Raw genomic sequence first — 19326 nt, 5'->3', positions numbered from 1 at the left:
CTCAAACAATATAGCTGTCACTCTGCTTAAACCCACTTAGCTTAAACATGTGACACTGTTTGCTGAGGCTGTATTAAAGCTGAATGAGGGCTTTAATAAAGCTGAATGAGGGCTCCTTTAATAAGGAGGGCTAAATAGTTTTCAATAGCGTAAAATGTTTTATTACGTTCGTTTGACTGTTTTGTCCTCTTTTTCGCAGGACTTAATCAGGACTTGATTAAAACTCCCACTTTTTGAAGAATAAAAGGGTCTGTTTTCAAGGATCTAATGACGAGTTACAGTAATGGTGGAGTTTTTAACCCGGCCTACCATGACAGTGAGACTCTGGAAATTGACAGGAGGTTTGTATGACCAACTATTCTAATGTCTTTTTCTCTCTTCTTGTGTTGGAGTGTTCTTTAATTCCATAAAGTTTTGTCTAGAAATCCCTGTAATATTCTATATTACTGAAACCCAGGAGGTTAAACTGAATATCCTAAAGAAACAGGCAGTGTTGAAAATGTATTTTTTGAATCTACTTTGTTAAGTTTTATGATATGAACTCAAAGGTCATGTTTGTATGAAGGCTTAACTGTTTCACTAAATTCCTAATTGGAGTAAAGACTGACACACCAACAGAAAATGTAAAAATTAAAGGAGTAAAAAAATTTTTTTTTACAAATACGTTTCACTGTAAAGCTATCCCACTGATATTTGAAAAACACTTAGCTTCTTATGAAGACTTTAATTTCTGTGTTGCACGAAATGCAGTTTTAAAACAGGACTAGATTCTTACAAAAAAATTATTGTTCGTACATTTTTGTTTCTATCTGAATATATTCCATTTCGAATATCACTTCCTGATCTGATAAGGTCAGGAAGCGAATCAAGCATGTCATAATTATAAACATACTCTGTAAAACAACAAAAAAAAGTCTCTAATTTACTGCCGGCTGTGATCGCCAGAATTTATTTACGGATTTTACCGTAAATATACGGTAAACGATTCACGCAATATGTCGTATTTATATTGTAAAATTCTGGCAACCTCAGCTGCCGGCATTTTACCATAAATTAGAGACTTTTTTTTTTTTTTTTTACAATGTAGCAAGCTGAATGAGAGCAATTCATCTTTTGGCATTCAGGTCTTCCAGGACACACCAGCAGCATACCAATCCGTATGCGAGAGTAGACCCAGCCCAGTGGGGGCAGAATGTTGAGCCCACAGATAACGGTGAGTGGGGAGCAACTGGGGATGGTTGGAGTGGGAGAGAAAACTTCCCCATGGAGCTCATCTCCACAAGTCCTCCACTGCAGCATAACCCCAGTAAGTAAATCCCAACTGAGCTGCAAAGATAAAATTAGACCTTGTTTTTTTTTTGTTGTCTTCACAAAACCTTATTTCACCAATATAAAGTCAAAAGAACAAAGTTACTTTAACAGGGCGAAGATTTAAAATCCGTCCTTGAACACAATAAATATCTTGACTTTAAGCTAACGCACAGTCACTGAATAAAATATAACATTCATTTTTTTAGAATACCTTCATTTCTACATGCAACAAGTTCTGTTTAATTCAAGTTACAAAAGCTGAGACTGAAGAATAAGTTTGACATTTGATGCTACAAATGCATTTTTGGCAATACTGCTAACATTATAATATTTTCCTTCTGTATTCTTTATTTTCCCTTATATGAATAATTATTTTACCCTTCTTTTTTTTTTTTACGTGGATCTTCGAATCCGTTCAAACTTCTCACTATGTTTAGTTAGTGGCTGTTTGCTTTCTTACCTCTGTGTCTCTTTGTAACCATTTTGTTTGAACTCTTTCTTTTCTCCGCATTTTTTCATTCAGATAACACATTTCAGATTGACCCAGACTCTCAGTATGATCGCTTACCACCTGTTCAACTTCATTCTTCAATTTCAGGTAGTACATTTCTCCAGTTTTATCCCTCGGATGTTTTTTAATCACTAAATGTATTAATTTAGGATTTTTTTTTTTTGGTAATATTTTTGCTGAATGCACAGTAAATTCTGTGTGCCAGGAGCTTCTCTTAGATTATTAACCTACTTAGAAATCCCCACCGGATAATCATTAATGCAGAACCTAGACACTTAGCTATCGATGAGAACAAGGAAGCTGGCAGAGAAAATAAAGCAGATTGAACTTAATTTTGATTTAAGCACACACTATTTTCTTATCTTACCATACATTTTGTCACATCTAAAAACACGTTTATGTGAAGAGATAAATTATATTATGTGAAATAATATCACATAATAGCATTTCCATATTCAGCTTTTGCGGTCACCAAGTGTCTTCTAAGGTGACAGGACTTTAATTTGTACTGCAAGTCTAAAATGTAAAGAGGACTCAATGACAGTATGCTGTCTGCAGAAATGAGGATTCACTCGCCTCGATATGCTGGACAATTGAAAATGAAAGTAGCTCAGATCAGGTATACAAATGCCATTGAAGGCAGAAAAGGCTAATGCTGGAGCAATGTTTAATTGAAGAAGCATATCATACATGATGGAAGCACAGGGCAAATATGCATTAATCTGAAAAAAGTATAATGTTAGCAAATGGATATATGGTAAGCAGGCATTTGCTTTGGGTTTGTGACTTTTGTTATGCTATAAATACCTTTACAGTTACATTACAGGCCTAAAACTTTAACAATTTACATTCATTTTTTACATTTTTGTTTGTCATAACGGATCACACTGTGAAGTTTTTGTACACACTGTTTTGACTTATGCAGATGTCTTTATTGACCCCCTCCCCTCCCCGACCATTTTAATCTGACTGAATAAGCTCACACAAAATGACACAGATTGCTTATAGTTCCTTAAAATATAGGCTATGATTGTTATGCTGGGTAAACTGTGAGAAATTATTTCAAGTGTACGGTTTTGTTCTGTTTAATTTTGGCAACTTTTCATCTTTCTTCCAAAACTGTTGTTTTTCAAAAGGTTCAGAAACAAACCAAATCAGAACTCTCGCACAGGACACAGAGAGAGATAAAAGGTTTTTTAGTAATTCATCATTTGGTACTTACAAAGTAAAAAAAAATATGAACAAGGTAAATATTTTAGAGTATCTGATATAACCAGATTAGTTATAAATATACTACTACTATGCCCTACTTAGAAATATTATCAGTCTAGTGACACATTTGGCACAGTAATATTTATATGCAGCGTGGTGAAACAGTTTTACTATCACAGCTTTTAATCAGAAATAAAGATAATGTTTCATAAAAGTTGCCACATAAGTTCTCAAACAAAGATGGTTACTTCTTTATTAGTGCATTATTGCCAACAGGACTAGCTCAAAAAATTCATAGGTTAGAATAAAAAAATAAAAAAAATAAACAAAGACAAGCATTCTATACAAATACAGCAATAATGAATGAAAATATGACGTAAATATCAGCATTGTCAATACTCAGCCATGAACACATCTGGTCTTTTTTTTTCTCCCCCTCACGTTTATACAGGCAACATGACAATGAGATGGAGAGGAGCAGCAATGAGACGGATGAGTATGTTTCCTAACGCCGATCCTGCCCACGCGGCTTTCACAGAAGATGCCATCAAGAGCGAGATGGAAAACGGTGCGAGCCCGTCGCTGGGTGTTTGGTTACAGCGAGTGCAGAGTGCGTCACCCGATCTGCATACTGGGTGATGGCTCTTTCAAAGAACCGTCTTGTTGTTTCTTGTCCGACAGAGGAACAGAACCTCATCAAGGAGCTTGTTGCCCTGTCGACAACGGAGCAAATCAGGAAGATCCGGGAGCTGCCTGTGAGCTTTGAAGAGAAGAAACACGTCAGGTTAGTGGAGAGCAGTAAAGGGCGATAAACAATCTCTTGCTGCAGTCGTTCCAATGCACTCGGTTAATCATCAAACCTTTTTGGGAACCATAAGACCAAGCTTATGCAAATACTTGTTTGTTTCAATTATTTCCACTGTGACCTTGTACTTAAAGCTCTGGAGCACATGTGTCAAACTCAAGGTCTGAGGGCCATATCCGGGCCACTATAGTGATTTATGTGGCCCTATGGACTCCAGAGAACCAACATAATAAATAGAACCTCCTAGATAAGAGCTTAGCGCTTATATGTGTTCTTTATTTTCATCAATGTGAAAAGACGTTTCGTATTAATTAAATTTCAGAGGTACTCATCAAATGTGGAGACAAGCATTAATATTTTAAGAGTTTGTGAAACGGTAGTTTTTATCGGTACTTTCAGCCACAACTGGCCCTTTGAGGACATTCATCATCTTGATGTGCCCTGAAATGACAATGAGTTTGACACTCCTGCAGCAGGGAGAGATTCGGGGCATTTCTAAAACAGTTGGCCACAAAACTAAAAGCTCCTGCATGGCCTTTTCTAGACCTCCTGCTGAAACACCCCTGGCCTCTGAATGCGCCGGAGGGCAGCCTGCAGCTGCCCTGGAGGGTTTGACTTTTATCTTTTAGGCCTTTCTTCTCACTTCTTCCAGCAAAACTATTTATACATCAACATCTGGATAAAACATGCAATTACTCCATTAACACAGAAACCAATTGCATAGATAGGACTCACTGTAGGGTATTTTCAGGCTTCTTGAATTTGCAGCCTTACTTTAATATATAATGAACATTAAGCTCTACTGAAAAAATCATAGTTTTTTTCTAATGCAATCAGGTGATCACTTCATGTTTGACTCATTTGTGTGTAAATCAGGTTTCTTACACAACACAAGGGCCAAAAGTTTTCCATACAGACTGTGTTGCTGTTTTGCGCTGTACCTGAGACGTGGGATTCAAAACGATTTGTGATCTTATGTCAATGTATTTTCACAGGACACAAGCAATGGCATTCAAGTCTTCAGGACAGTCCCATCACTTCTCATCTTTAAGAGATTTTTCTCAAAATATGTCACTGGTCGGTATTTCCTTTGTACTTAAACTTCATTCAAAAATGTAACAGGGATGTGTACTTATGTGTGCTTTTGTGTTGTTTGCTTCTGCTTCAGTTGATACGAAGGTTTGGTTACAGCATAAAATCCGTCAGCCAGAGCCTGCAGCTTTGGCGAGGCATCATGAAGGAGATTGGGGGCAAATTTGGCTCCAGTATTCTCAACTACTTTGTGCTTCTAAAGTGGCTTCTCCTGTTCAACATTTTCTCCTTCCTGGTCAACTTTGGCTTCATTACCATCCCGCTCCTGGTTTCTGACCTTTCACCCAACGTATCCCCAAACGTGAGCTTCAGAGGCCTGGAGTTACTCACCGGAGCTGTAAGTGGATTTATAGGTCTGGAAATTGTTCAGATGCCTCTTTGAAGAGTTTGTACGATTTGTTGTTGCTTACTGAAGCTGATGTTCAGAGAGGTCCAATCAGGTCGGTTCCTTGTTTTTACAAAAAAAAAAAAATGTCCTACCTTTTAAGAAAATAAAAAAAAATAATAAAAAAATAAAAAAATCCTGACAGAAAGGATCATAATTCATGCATGAAAGGGTTAATGCTGAATATAATGACTTGATCAAACTAACCCAACCTTTTATTCCCCATCTTCAATTTGGCATTTATGTCTTCAGAATAACCAGTCAGTTGAAGTCTGTGTATACATTTTAATTTATAGAATTTTCAAATTACATATGTTATGTTATGTTGTAGCTAAGAAAACAAAAGATTTGCTATGATTTGAACATATAGTTCTCTTCATTTGCTCTATGAATGAAGGACGGTTTCCTTACAAGCACAAATATAAGTTTATAAAATAGAAGCTCTGTCTAAATGCATCTCTAGTTTGTAAAAAACGTATGCATATACAAAACCTACCGTAAAAGAGTGCCGTTCATATATTTTCGCCTTTTCAGGGTTATTTCAACTACACCGTCATGTACTACGGGAGCTACAGCAATGAAACATTTAGGGGCCTGGTGGATTACGACATGCAGCTCGCCTATTTCTTCACCATCTCGGTCTACATGGTGCTGTGTGGACTCGTGCTCATTTTCAGGTACGTCGTTCTTCCTTCAGTCGGTTCTTTCACCTGAACCTTCCAGCGTTCCTTCACGTTACACGTAACATTTCCTGCAATCTGGCTTCATCCCAACGCAGCATGGCGAGCTCATTTAAGAAAAACTACGCCCTGGCAGACGCAGCTTCGAACAGTGCATGGCAGCTTTTGTGCAGCTGGGATTTCAGCATAACCAACGAGAAAGCAGTGAACCAGCGTAAGAACAACCTTCGAATCCAGCTGAAGGTGACTGCTGCTCTTCTGAAGACATTTGGCGAGACAGTTAACGTTTAATCTTTGAAATAGCTAAATGAAATGACTGCAACTCCAAAAACATTCATCCACCCATTTATGACCACAGGTATAAAATCCAGCACCATGTGTACAAAAGGTTTGGTTCTGACATTTTTCACTGCTAAGCATCAAATGTTCAACTGTTGGTAGTTTAGTAACAAAGAATGGATGAACAACAACAACAACAACAACAACTCAGCCGCAGAGTGAAAGGTCACGAATAATCTCAAACTGAGCTTAAAATATACTGATGCTGAAGAGTTTGGACATGTATCAACTTTCTGTGGAGTGATTAGTCAGAGACCTCCAAATACCATGTTACCTTTAAGTATTTTTTGTGTAGTATATAACTTGTTGCTGTTCAAGCACAAAATGCATAGTTAGTGCAATATTTGTTACCCATTCCAGGAGTCGCTATCAGAAAAGGCGCACAGAGAGCGACAAACAACTTCTGAACAACTGAAGCAGTACGGGATTTATTTTGGTTCCTGGCTCCTCTCCACCGGTTTAGCTGTTGGCTGTGGAGCTAGCGTCTTTTATCTCTGCCAATACGAAGACGAGGTACGTAAGAGTACGCATTGTTGTCGAAATCCAGTAACAAAGACCTGTTATCACCTGGACTGAGTCCAAAGGCAACAGTTACAGCATCTGGTCAGCCATTAATTACTCTAAGTTTTGACAGGAGAGATGCGTAGACTTAGTCTCATAAACAGCGTTTATTCTCTGAGGATTGTCCCTCTGTTAACTTTACAGCAGGCTGAAGACACCGAAACCTGGTCTGCACTGAAGGAAGCAGAGACACTCCTGGTTCCCTTTGTAGTGTCTTTGATGAATATGGTCATTCCCCTCTTCTTCTCCCTCTTCAACAAGTTTGAGCAGTACTCCAGCCAGCGCAAACAGATTTATGCCCTGTTGTTCAGGTGAGGCGTTTAGGGGTGCAGATATCCTAAAGGTTTTAGGACATTAAAACAAAATGAACCTATGTTTCTATGTTTCTAGATTTGTTGTGGCTTGAGTCTTTCTAAGATATTTCCGTCAGTAATTTTGTCATGACAGGAAACTCGAAGGCTCTGATGCTGCATTGAATAAACCTCGACTTTGTTCAGATCTGATACAATGGGATATCGCTTAATTGACTTTCTCTATCACTAGACAATGACATATTTGTTTGTCATTTTTTCATTCTTAGAAATGTGTTACTCCGGATATCCATTTTGGGCGTTTTGTGCTATTACTGGATGAATACAGTGCCTCAGAAATTCACAGTATGTATTTGTCAACATCCCTTACTGCTTGTTTTTTGTAATATATCATAAATTAATGTGTGTTTATTCATTCAAAAACTTGTTTTCTCTCAGTGCTGGGAGCCCATGGTTGGACAGGCTTTGTACCGTTTGGTCATTGTCGATTTCATTTTTCTGATGCTGGGGTCCTTGTTTGGCGAGTTTCTCAGCAAGTGAGTAGCAGATTTTCCCATTTACGTTATCGTCACTGAAGCATGGAGAATTATTCTTTAACGATAGCTGCACTGTGCGTTTTAACAGTGTGATTGGGACCAAGATACAACCACGTCTAGGAGTCCCAGAGTTCGACGTAGCCAGAAATGTCCTGGAAATCATTTACGCTCAGACTCTGGCCTGGTAAAAACATACAAGGCAGTTTTTAATTTTCATTTTTTGGACGATTGTAAGAGGTGGTTCAGTAAAAGTTTACGCTTTTTCTCTTGTTAGGATTGGAATCTACTTCTCTCCTCTGTTACCTGTCATCCAGATTCTCAAGTTCTTCATCTTGTTTTATTTGAAAAAGGTAAATGATGGTTTAAGGGGGTTTGAAAACCTGCTATATATCATAACGACACACCTGGGTAGAAAAGGCAGACAGAGAGCCGCGCTGTTCACCCGTCAGGGTCTCATGTTACTCTTTGTTCATTTCTGTCAATAATTAATTTGAATCCTTTCATTGCCTGGCTAAAAAGATTTCATTTTTGTTTTTATGCAACTGGGAGCTCTGGTTTCTCAATGATGAGGATAATCAATTGGTCTTTGTTTGATTCACAAAGCAACTCTGGGTAGATCTATTGTTAAACGCTTAATGAACAAACTCAGTGACCTCTAATATCACGCTTTTCAAGTTCTGCGAAATATAGATGCAATGCTTAGGCTTTAATCGAGTGAAGATATGGCTCACCCCCCAGGGCTGCATGACCTAGGGGCCAACGTGTCGTCTCCAAGCAGCTTTTCCATTTTAAATTGCATGGTCTATTATACATTTTGTAGGTAGAATTAAACCTGCTTGTTGTTTTTCTTGAGTTGGTGTGTTTGTCACCAACTCTCCAATGGGAGTAAAGACAGAAACCAGCAGGCTGAAATCTCTCATATATTTAAGCGCTAATGTTCATCAGTATGTATATCCTCTCCTCCTTCAGGTCAGTTTGACTCACAATTGCCAGCCTCCACGGCGTTCAGGCAGGGCGGCCCAGATGAAAACCATCTTCATCTTTCTCCTCTTCATCCCTTTCTTTGCGGGAGCCCTGTCTATCGTTGCGTACACCGCCTGGAGGTAAGCGAGCGTGGCTTTCACAGACGCTAAGTCGGGTCACAGCTTGACGGTTGCGTCATACGTGATGACGTCCTATTTCCCACCACAGCCTGACCCCTTCGGAGCACTGTGGCCCTTTCCGGGGCCTCAACAACACATTCAGTGTGATTGGAGAGTGGATCGATGATGTGAACAAACTTTCGAGCACCCAGTGGGTTGTGTGGATCTACCAAAATGTCATCAGGAGTGAAATTTTCTACTTTCTTATCACACTCATCATCCTGTAAGCATCCGCCTGCGTTGTGCGATGTGTGTTTTATTAATTGAGTCTTCAGACGTTTTTGACATCGTTTAACTTTTTGCCATGCTTTTGTAACAGACCGACTGAAAAAAGTGCATAATAGTTATAATAGTTTAATTAGATGCATCAAAGCACAGCTGGTATCACTGTCGCCTTGCAGTAAAGAGGTCCTGGGTTCAAATCCTGGCTCTTTGCATACATGGGTTCAACCTGATGACCTGGCTAGGATGTAGCTCGACCCTGCGACTGTGCAAGAACGACACGTAAATCGGTTCATTTTTATCCATCTGCTTCACAATTGCGCATAGGTCTGTCACGTAAAATTTTATGAAAATATAAAATGTTTGTGGTCACAAAGTGATGAAATGTGGAAAAGTTTAAGGATTAGGGATACTGTTGCGAGGCACTCTGAATGCGCTGTTCGTTGATTTGGAGTCTTTGTGCAAAGTGTGAACGATCCTTGTCATGTTTCTGTCCCCTAGTGTCCTCATTTACATCTTCTGGCAGCTCATTCAGGGCCGCAAGGAGCTCATTGTTCTTCTGAGAAAGCAGATTGTTAATGTAGGTTCAAATTGTCCACCTGAATGAGTACTTGACTACTACTGATTTCATTTTGCTTTTTTTTTTTTCCCAGTTCATTTTGTGCTGATTTTACACCCATATCTGATTTTTTTTTCAGGAGGGGAAAGACAAGTCCTTCCTGTTAGAAAAGCTGCAGAACCTGCAGAAATCCTGTCCGAAAGTTAACAAAAAACAGAAAAAACGGACAACTGTATGCTTTGCACATTTCTATTCAAAATTTATTTGTGTACAGTTTTTTTTTTTTTCTTTTTTTGCACTTTACCTAACGTGTTGTTTTTCTTCAGCACACAAGTCGACGCTCAGCTGAGCGCTCCTCTGGAAGCCAGTCCAACTCAAACGCGGTGGTTCAGGTTCTACTTGCTCGCCAGCAGCAGGAGGAAGAGGAGAGACGCAATGCCAGTGGCGTTTCAGTCCCGTCGGACATTTCCACCTCCGACGCCATGATGCAGGCCATGCTGGCCCGTCAGAAAGCCGAGAGACAAGATGAAAACGCCTACGAAGCCACTGATGGACACCCTCCTCCCCTCGATGCGGTGGCGCAGAGCTTGGCAGCCAGACAGAGGGCTGAAGAGACGGACGGATACTGGAGCACGACCCACTTTAACCGAAGTAACCCAGTTTACAGCTCCATTATCCAAGTCAGACAAAGTGCTGAAAGGGACAGAGAAGACGATTCGCACGATGCTACATCCCCAGTGTCAAGTGCAATGATTCAAGTCATGCAAGCCAGACAGAAAGCAGAGGAAGAGGAAAGGAATCAGAGGATCTATCCTCCGGGGCAAAACGCGGCTTCTCCCGGCTCCAGCGCTCTCATCCAGGCCATGTTGGCCCGGCAACAGGCCCAGAATGAATATGATGATGGTTATTGACCGAAAGCCTCAGAAAATGGAAATGGAAAACATTATCCCATGTTGTGTTATGAATCATTTCCATTATGTCAGATATTTCATTTCTCTCGACTGAAAAGTTCAGCTAGAAAGTAAGAGATACTGCAATTAGGGAATAAGAGCTGCAAGGTTCACCTTTTTATATGAGTAAATGTTAGTTCTAGTGTATTGTCCATGGATGTGTGTAGATGTATAGAAATGAACATTGAGGTTTAACACGTGCCATTTTAAGTGCATTTTAAAAAAAAAAGAAAAACGAATGTCAACTGCTTGTATTAATGCTGGTTTTCTAGAACTGTTACCACTTAGAAAATAAAATAAGTTATGTTTTGCATGAACAAATGAACACTATTTAAATTAATTTAACTTAATTATCATATTTGTACAGTTGAGCATTTTATTTCTGGCCAGTGTGGGCCTGTGTACTATTAATATATGCATATATTTTTACCAAATGTTAAATAATATTTCATTGCACATCCTGTTAATTGTTTTACTTGCTATATATTTATACAATCAATTGATAAATGTTTATAAAAAATATATGAAAAGATTCTGGAGATGGAACGGCGTATTCTTTTTTTTTTTTAACTCACAAGAACTTTAGAAAGTTCTGAAAAGTGAAAGTGCAATAATTGAAACTATTATAGAAAATAATTTTTCAAAAAGTGATGATTCGCAATATAAAATGTACAGTTTATTGATGTGCTGATTATTGTAAACACAGCTTTTTTCAGAGATGTGGTCCAGCTTTTAGATTTATTATATGTTTCCTTTTGACATTGTAGAAAAGCTCTTTTGATTTAGAGTTTCTCAGGTTTCACTCAAGCTTTGTTGGTAACAGTGACGGCACAGGGAGAGAGCGTATGACCCATATTCAGAGGCCTCAGTCCTCCACCCAACCGTCACGGGTCCAAGTCCCGGCCCTCTGACCTTTGCTCCATGTCTTCCTCGTCTCACACAACCCAATTCGCTGTCGGATCTCTATCATATAAAGGTCACAAGAGCTGATAAAAGCTTTTAAAAAAAGGATTTTTTTGGTAACTAAATATTCAAAATCTACCCATGTATTTCTTTTACCTGCTTACTTACTGCAGAGTTGCATACGTAGCTCGTCCAACACAGGGATCAACAGGACAGACAACCATCCTCACACACACACTCACACTGAAGGCAGCTCAGAAGTTACCACATAGAAAGGGTTTTTTTGACTGGGAGGATGCTGGGGTGTATGGAGAGAACATTCAAACTTGACATAAAAACGACCCTTAGAATAAAATGATGGGTGACGAAAACCAAAGAAGCTGACAGCCAGTGTGCATGGCCAAAGTTACTTTATCAGCTCAGTTACCCTATGTGCCACATTTCTATCTACAGCATGATAGAAAACCATCTTGGAACTCCCGTGTTTTTAAAACCTCAATATCCTGATAGTGGTAGGTGGCCTGCAACTATTCTGAAGCTTCAAGTGATAAATGCTGAAGAAGCATCAGTTTCAATAAACGTGCGCTTTATTCACCACATTGAAAACCCAGTTAGGCCTAATGTTTGTTCCGGTCTTTCAAGCTGACCCAGTCCAGGGCTGTGAGAAGCTGAAACACACTCGCTCCAATTGTATGGGTGACCTGACCTCAACGTTTCTTTATATGTTACAATATACTCAGTTTCACAAAAAAAAAGAAAAAGAAAATACATGTACATCCATGGATCTCAGGAATTGTCCATTTTTTTCCGCCAGTTTATTTCCCCAACTTGAACCACGTGTGACTTGAAGCCGCCTGATCTGCTTCAGTTAAGGCAGCGTTGAAGAGCAAACCTGCAAGCCTCACAGCTGAACACGAAGCAGAACATATCAGCATTGTTCCTCGCCAAGGGATGCTGCGAGGTCGACAAAGTCCAATGAGGTGGTAGGTATAGGAGTCCTCCTGCCGCTTTTTAGGGACTGACTGGAGTAAACGTCCACGGATTTAGAGATGGAGCGCAAGGAGTTGTCCCGGAAGTATCCGTACGCCTCGCGTGCGTTCTCCTCCCGGATGGTCTGCTCGAAAGTCTTGCGCTTGTGTCTGAACTCGATGACGGTCTTCGTGTAGGAGTTGAGGGTGGTGACCGATGCGCCCATGCAGCAGGTGAAAGACGCCCATGCCAAGCTGATGAAAAAAACAGGAAGACAGATTTTTTTGTAAAAAAAAATGAGGTGTTTTTATTCTGCTGTGACAGAAGTGAAGTTTACGAGAAAGAAAACCAGAATATACTATACTCTGTTACATAATTGCGATCATGTCTGCAGTGGGGCTTTAGACACCAAAGCTTAATCCTGCCATAAGACGTCTTGACCTCCAATGCAGACAGTAATGCTAGAGAAAGGTATAGATTTACTTCCTGTAAACTTAGATTGCCAGGACGTTTAAATAAAAAACTTGTTTTCTGGTGTGGATCTGCAGCGTCTTACCAGAAAGACCACCCATAATCCCAGTTGTAGGGCCTCCAGTCAGGTGGACCATGGCTGACAGTGACCTGGAAGACCTGCGTGTACATCACATGAGCCACCATGCCAAGAAGACCTGAGACCAAATATATAGTAGAGCTACTGTCAGACCATCTGGTACGTGTCAGAGTCAAAGAAGGTACAGAACTTCTCAGGCATGGGATGGTTTGTCTCCCAGAAATGCATTTGAATACTTAAATGTAGAGTTTTACATTTTGATTGATCTTGAACAAGCTGAAGCTTACCTGAGAGCACCGTGAAGACAGCAGCAAAGGCATTGAGCTTGAGTCCATCAATTACGTTGCTGGAGTGGACCAGCTCTATGCACATGAGGCTGAAGCCCACCATCAGCAGCAAAATGTACAACATCTCAGAAACCACAGAAAGCCACAGCATTCCTGTAAAAAAAAAAAAAAAAAAAAAAAAAAAAAAATATATATATATATATATATATATATATATGTAATTACCAAGTGGAATTCAGTAAAATATTCATGATTAGAGACTAACACTGAACCTCAACCTCAATTTCTAGGCTGTAGCTTACATATACACAATCCACATTTCCAACCACATTTTCTTACTAATTTTCACCAGTTGATCGAAGATGACCCATTAACCAAAGTACACAAAAAATCTAGGGATGACTGTAAGTCGGCTTTTAAACATATAGTACAAATAACCCCAGCGCCATTCAGTTGTCTCAATAGCAACCCCTAGTGTCCACAGGGGAGAATGCTTACCTCTCTCTAAAGTATCACTATATTGAGTTTTTATATGTCAGATGAGATCTTTTTTGGCTTGAGGACATTTTGTAAAATACTTTATGTGTATGCAACATTTTGGTAGGAAATTACCTGATTATATTGGTAAAAAAAAATATCAATTTTTTAGTTTTGGATAGGTATGAGACAGTTCCAATCCTGTTTTACTTAAAGGTTAAAAGATCACCAATTGCCTTTAGACTCAGATTTCATTGATATGAACCTTCTGAACTGTTCAACGCCTCATTCTAGCTTCATATATTGACAAAAGAAATTACCTTTAAATTCTTATTTCACAAGAAAATTTTGCCACACACACATTTTAACTTTGAGCCAGGGCTACTTAGCAACATGGCATTATGAGGTAAATATAAGAAGAAGACAAGCCAATTCTGCCATTTTTACAGGACATTTAATTTAATTTTAATATTTTGCCTTCCGGTTTGAACCATGACCTACAAGATGCCTGTCTAAAGACTTGTAGCATAACAGTTACAATGAAAGTCAAGACTTAACTGGGAATTATAAATCCAGCTTAACTTGTTCCAGGTCGAAAACTAGTGGGATTTATTCTGTGCTCATTGTCTAAGCTCATTATACAATATAAGTCTTTAGTAACACCTTGCTAGTTGGTGTAAAGTGTAACTGCTTCATGGAGAAGCAAAGAAATTCATGCAAAATGCTCTCTTCATTCATTTAATATTTAGTATTTCAGATAAAAAGAAAATCATCAGCCAAGAAAACCTGAGTAAATACAAAAGCTTACAAATTCTGATTTCATTTCGCATCTTAGTAAAAACATCCAAACCAAAACGTACAGGCTCCATGTGAAAAAGTCAGGAGGAGTTTTGATCATGAATGGTTCGATCCAGCCCCAGGTCCTCAGTCAGATTTTGAGCTTGACCGTAAGGCTAAAAGTTGATGGTCGGACATGTTTTGTTATTGTTTAGTATGAGAGAATTATTCAAAAGGCATCACCCTTCCACCACAGTGTTCGACTGTCACCAGTAAATACGTCTTGAGGATCACCACAATGTTTTCTGGGAAATGTGAGTTTAGCTTTTGTGTTTATTTTGGTCAGAAGGCTTAAGTCTTCTGAAAACCAATCCTGCAAAGGTTCACCATTGTTCCATGTTTTCCCCCCTTTGGTGACAAATAACGAGCAGCATTGTTATTACTGGAGTCTCCAAACCTTCTTACAGACTAATACATCGGCAGGACTGAGAGTGATCAGGTCAGAGTGTAGCCTTTGAAACTAGACCCCCAAAATTTAGTTGATCACAGTTCATTTAACAAGGGAGGTGATTTTTCTCTCATACAGAGTTTGATTGCTTTGGACAGTGTTTGTCCGTTAATAATTAAAATCATCACTTGACAACTGTACTTTGAATTTACTCAGGTTATTTTTTTTTACTCATATTAAATTTTTTTGATGATCTGAAACATTTAAGTGCAACAAAAAAACAAAAACAAAAAAAAAACAGCAAAGAGAATTTTACAGCATAAGTAGATAGTCACCTTTCTCTGATGCAGGAGCTAAATCGATGAAACTTCGGCATCTTTCACCTTCAAGGCAGAAAGGAAAACATACTGTCATTATGGCACTGTGTGTTCTATATGAACATATTCCACATGCGGACAAGATTGAAATTCGATAAAACTCAAAGAAAACCACCTCAGGATCACAAACAAAAAAACATTGCAGATTTTAGTCAAGTCTTTAATCCCTTTTTAACTCCTGGTTTCAGTCCAGGATGATCTGGTGAATCCTTAAGTAAAATAAATAAATAAATAAAATAAACACGTGGAAGATAAGACATATGACAGAGATGGTCCTTTTCTGACCTCCCATTCAGTGTCACCAGATGGTGTGCTGCTGGCAGAGCTGCTCAATCTGGTCCAGAAAAGTACAGGCAGTGTAAAACCAATCACAGATGTTCAACACTGTGACATCCCTGTGGCAGTTCAACAAACAGAATAGAAAAAAAAAGGACCTCTGACACCACGCATATCTGAGCAGATTCCTTCTGTCATCAATCAGGCCTCGCATGTCGCTGGATTTGTTGTAAGTGGAACTGTTTAATCAGGTAGGCGGCAACAGCTGTTTTGAGGAAAAACTCATCAAGGCCCCGAGTTACGTAATCCTCATTAACTTGAGCTGCTCAGATGAAAACATGTCTGCAAGGAGGACATGAAACAGCTCCATTCTGGCCAGACTTTAAAAAGTCTCGCTCTTTCAGAATTATTTTCTCGCTGTCAAATAGGTTTGCTTTTCGTTTCTATGAAAAGTAAACGTATCTAGCGAACTAAATAAATGAAACTTACACATACATGTGCGAGTTCGTGCCAAAACACTTACTGTGTTTTAAGTGGTACAATACCGGCGGTTGTTTTGGCCAGGAATTTAAAGTGAGATGCAACTGTTCAAAATATAATGTTGTAATTTATTGTAAAATTAACAGACTTTATTATGGTTTGCCATGTTTTAAAAAAAATATCTACCAGGGTTTATCCTTTTTCTGTTCCATTAACAATAGATTACTGGAAAAATGACTATATTATAAATGGGGGTTTTTTATCAGCAGGAAACCATAAAAAGCTACAGGCAATATTATTTTTTTTACAATACATAACAGTATAGTGCAATATATTTTCCTCCTGCGACTTTCTGAGAAAAAGTATGTTTTCTACAGTGCAGCTAAGATGAACAAACCAATAAACAATTTTGTCTTGTAGGGATTCCTCATGTTTTTGCAGTACATTTCTGGCAACCCCAGCTGACAGTATTTTACCATAATTTTGACTTTTTAAATTTTCTACAGTGTCTAGGATATCATAAAAGCACTATTATTGGTTTGGTCAACAACTACAAAGAAGACTAATACATAACTTTAGCTACTTTACTTTTTTTTTCAATATCTAATAAAATAAATTGCATTTATAGACTGAAAAATCAGTGCAAAAACAAAAAAACTTAGTACAGTCGGGGTAAAGGGTTTACATTTTAGAAAGCATGTGATGGCTTTAAAAACAACTACGGTCCGAAAATAATTTAATTGCGATACTAAAATAGAGCTGCAATAAATAAATACAGGATTTTATAAAACTTAAAAAGATGTGGAAAATTTGAAAATTAAATTAAACACGGGCTTTTTCAGACAGGCTTTTAAATTCTGAAAAGTACTTAACAAGAACTTTATATAACAATATACCCATATAAAATAAATAAATAAACATGTAAAGTTATGACATGACTGAAGACACAAAAGTATGCATTCTGAAATGCTTTTCAACTTCCCAGAATCAAACTCGGTTTTCTCCATCACGCCGGAGTGATCTAGTCAACGTCCACGCAGCCCCACACACAGACCTGCTCTTACTTTCATCGTGGATGTTCTCCTCGCATGAGTACCAAATGCCGGTGTGAAACTGTCGGAACAGGAACCTGTCGTCCCCGGTCTCCCAGCTGTACACCACCTTGTTGGGGTCCGTTTCGTTCACTCCGTAGTCTATGCACTGGTGCGTCCGCAGCTTGCTGCATTTGGGCTTGGGCACGCGCTGCGTCCCCACGCACCAGTAAGTGGTGATGAAGGCGGTGATGGCGAAGAGCAGGGCGAAGAAGTTCAGGCTGACCGACAGGAGGGTCCTCGTCTTCATGGTCCGCGTGAAGGATGCACGAGCCTCGGCAGCGTCAGCGGCGCGCGGAGGACCCAGAAGTTCATGGGTGCGAGGTGGAAGAGACGCACGAGCGCGCCGGATGAGAAGACGGTCCCATCGGACACCCCGAAAAGTTGCCAGATACTGTCCACGGACAGGCTACATCTCCAACGAGGAGCTCGGACGGGAGACAAAGTGACTCATTTCCGCCTAATTCACACGCGTTTCACCACGAGCCTGCTCGGACGTCACGTTGTCAGAGGATTTGATGCTCGTTTGCATCAGTGTGGGATTTTCTCCTCGTGCTCTCCTCTGGCTGCCGCTGTCATTAGGACCTTCCTCTCCCTCAATCCGTCACAATCTGCTTGCCAAATGCAGGCGATTATCAGAGCGAGAATAGATGGAACCGAACCACAAGACATGGTTCCATTTTTATTTTATTTTATGAAAGTTGTCCATGTAATGAGTAGTAACAGGCGTCATCATGGTTTTACTATTTTATCAAGTTAATTATTGTTTTATTTTTATTTTTTCCTGATCACAAAGTGGAAATGTTAAATGGTTTTTGCAAAGCCACCTTTAGATGCCATTATAGCAGCAAGACTTTTGAGCTTTATCTGGATTTATGCTCTACTGATATTTCTTCCCTATTCCTTCCGCCCCCCCCAAAAAAAATAGTTCAAACTGAGTCATATTAGAAAGGCTTGCCACTGATTACAAAATCAGTCTGGGTAGATCTGGACTTTGACTTGGCCATTCTAACACATGGATATGCTTCGTTTCTAAACATTTCACTACAACTACAATGTCGACGCCATTGTCCTGCTGGATGGTGAACTGTCTCCAAAAGTGCAGTTTTTTTTTTTCCTGTTCTTGAACAGGTTTTGTTTCCTGGGTTACCATGTGAAGAGCCTTTCATCTTCCCATCATTTTGGACCAGCCTCCCTTGTCATTCTTTTGAAAAGCATTCCCACAGCATCATGGTGCCACTCAGGGTGCTCGGTGAAATAAAACTGATAATAGACCTGAAGCCAAGAGAAATGAAACAGCATTTCACCCACTTTGGTCTCTTTTAACAAAAGTTGGAAACTTCAGGTTGCCGCGAACGCGTGATTCAACATGTCCAGACTGGTTTGGATAGATTTGTTATCATATCAAATAAAATCATCACTTGAAAACAGATTTTTGCCTTCACTCTTATTAATCTTTGTCAGTCATTGTCTTACATAAACATTTACTTTGTATTATCACATTTAAATGTGAGAAGAAGAAAAAAAGAAGCAAAAACAGAAAAATGTGTAGTGGGGAAAAATACTTTCTCATGAATGTTGGTGATGATGTGTGATTTTTGTCTTTACTTTTTTTTTTATTAAACAAAGGAGTCAAAACTTGTAACATCTTACTGGTGGAGACGTCCATCCAGTTCTTTCAAACTGAATGTAATCATGAGCACAATAGTCGGTGGTAATTAATCCCAGGGCAGATGTGTGTTTGCCTATAGATAACATCGGCATAATCCCAAACCGACAAGAATGAAGGGAAATTAGAATCCGACCAGAGAAAGACGGACCAGGACAGAGGGAGAAGATAAGGAGGACGAAGATAAGGGAGGAGGAAGGCTTAAGGGAAATGAATCTGCAGCAGGTATTCACTGTGAATTAAAATATAACACTCAGCAAGACCAAATTAAAAATGCTACACTTTGACTTTTCAGTGATTCCTGATTATACAACGTTCAAGAGTGTGCGTCAGCAGTCCGCTCTCATGACTCTGTGGCATTAACTAAACCTATTAAAAGTCCTTGCACACTAATTATTTTTAAATC

General features: G+C 39.2%; 2 protein-coding genes across 2 annotated transcripts; one reads left to right on the top strand and one right to left on the bottom strand.

Annotated features, from left to right (window-relative positions):
- Nucleotides 1-203: 203 nt before the first annotated feature.
- On the top strand, nt 204-11155 carry tmc5 (transmembrane channel like 5). Its single transcript, XM_088011927.1, has 20 exons — nt 204-341; nt 1125-1306; nt 1835-1912; nt 3486-3602; nt 3716-3818; nt 4835-4916; nt 5008-5268; nt 5851-5993; nt 6095-6239; nt 6696-6848; nt 7041-7207; nt 7477-7552; nt 7646-7743; nt 7832-7927; nt 8018-8093; nt 8713-8846; nt 8935-9108; nt 9609-9687; nt 9806-9898; nt 9993-11155. Exons 1-20 carry the CDS (start codon nt 268-270, stop codon nt 10575-10577), a joined length of 2916 nt encoding a protein of 971 aa, XP_087868053.1. The 5' UTR covers nt 204-267; the 3' UTR covers nt 10578-11155.
- Nucleotides 11156-11264: 109 nt separating this feature from the next.
- Nucleotides 11265-18799, bottom strand: LOC106911545 (germ cell-specific gene 1-like protein). Its single transcript, XM_014978352.2, has 5 exons — nt 17225-18799; nt 15363-15410; nt 13326-13478; nt 13045-13156; nt 11265-12742 (listed from the first exon to the last, which is right to left on the bottom strand). The coding sequence occupies exons 1-5, from the start codon at nt 17499-17501 to the stop codon at nt 12448-12450; spliced, it is 885 nt and encodes a 294-aa protein (XP_014833838.2). The 5' UTR covers nt 17502-18799; the 3' UTR covers nt 11265-12447.
- Nucleotides 18800-19326: the final 527 nt, after the last annotated feature.

Source organism: Poecilia mexicana, unplaced genomic scaffold (assembly GCF_051168715.1).
Source record: "Poecilia mexicana isolate PSO_F unplaced genomic scaffold, ASM5116871v1 scaffold_1, whole genome shotgun sequence".
Taxonomy (NCBI): domain Eukaryota; kingdom Metazoa; phylum Chordata; class Actinopteri; order Cyprinodontiformes; family Poeciliidae; genus Poecilia; species Poecilia mexicana.
The sequence above is the reverse complement of the archived record's forward strand: the minus strand, read 5'-3'. Positions and strand labels throughout refer to the sequence as shown.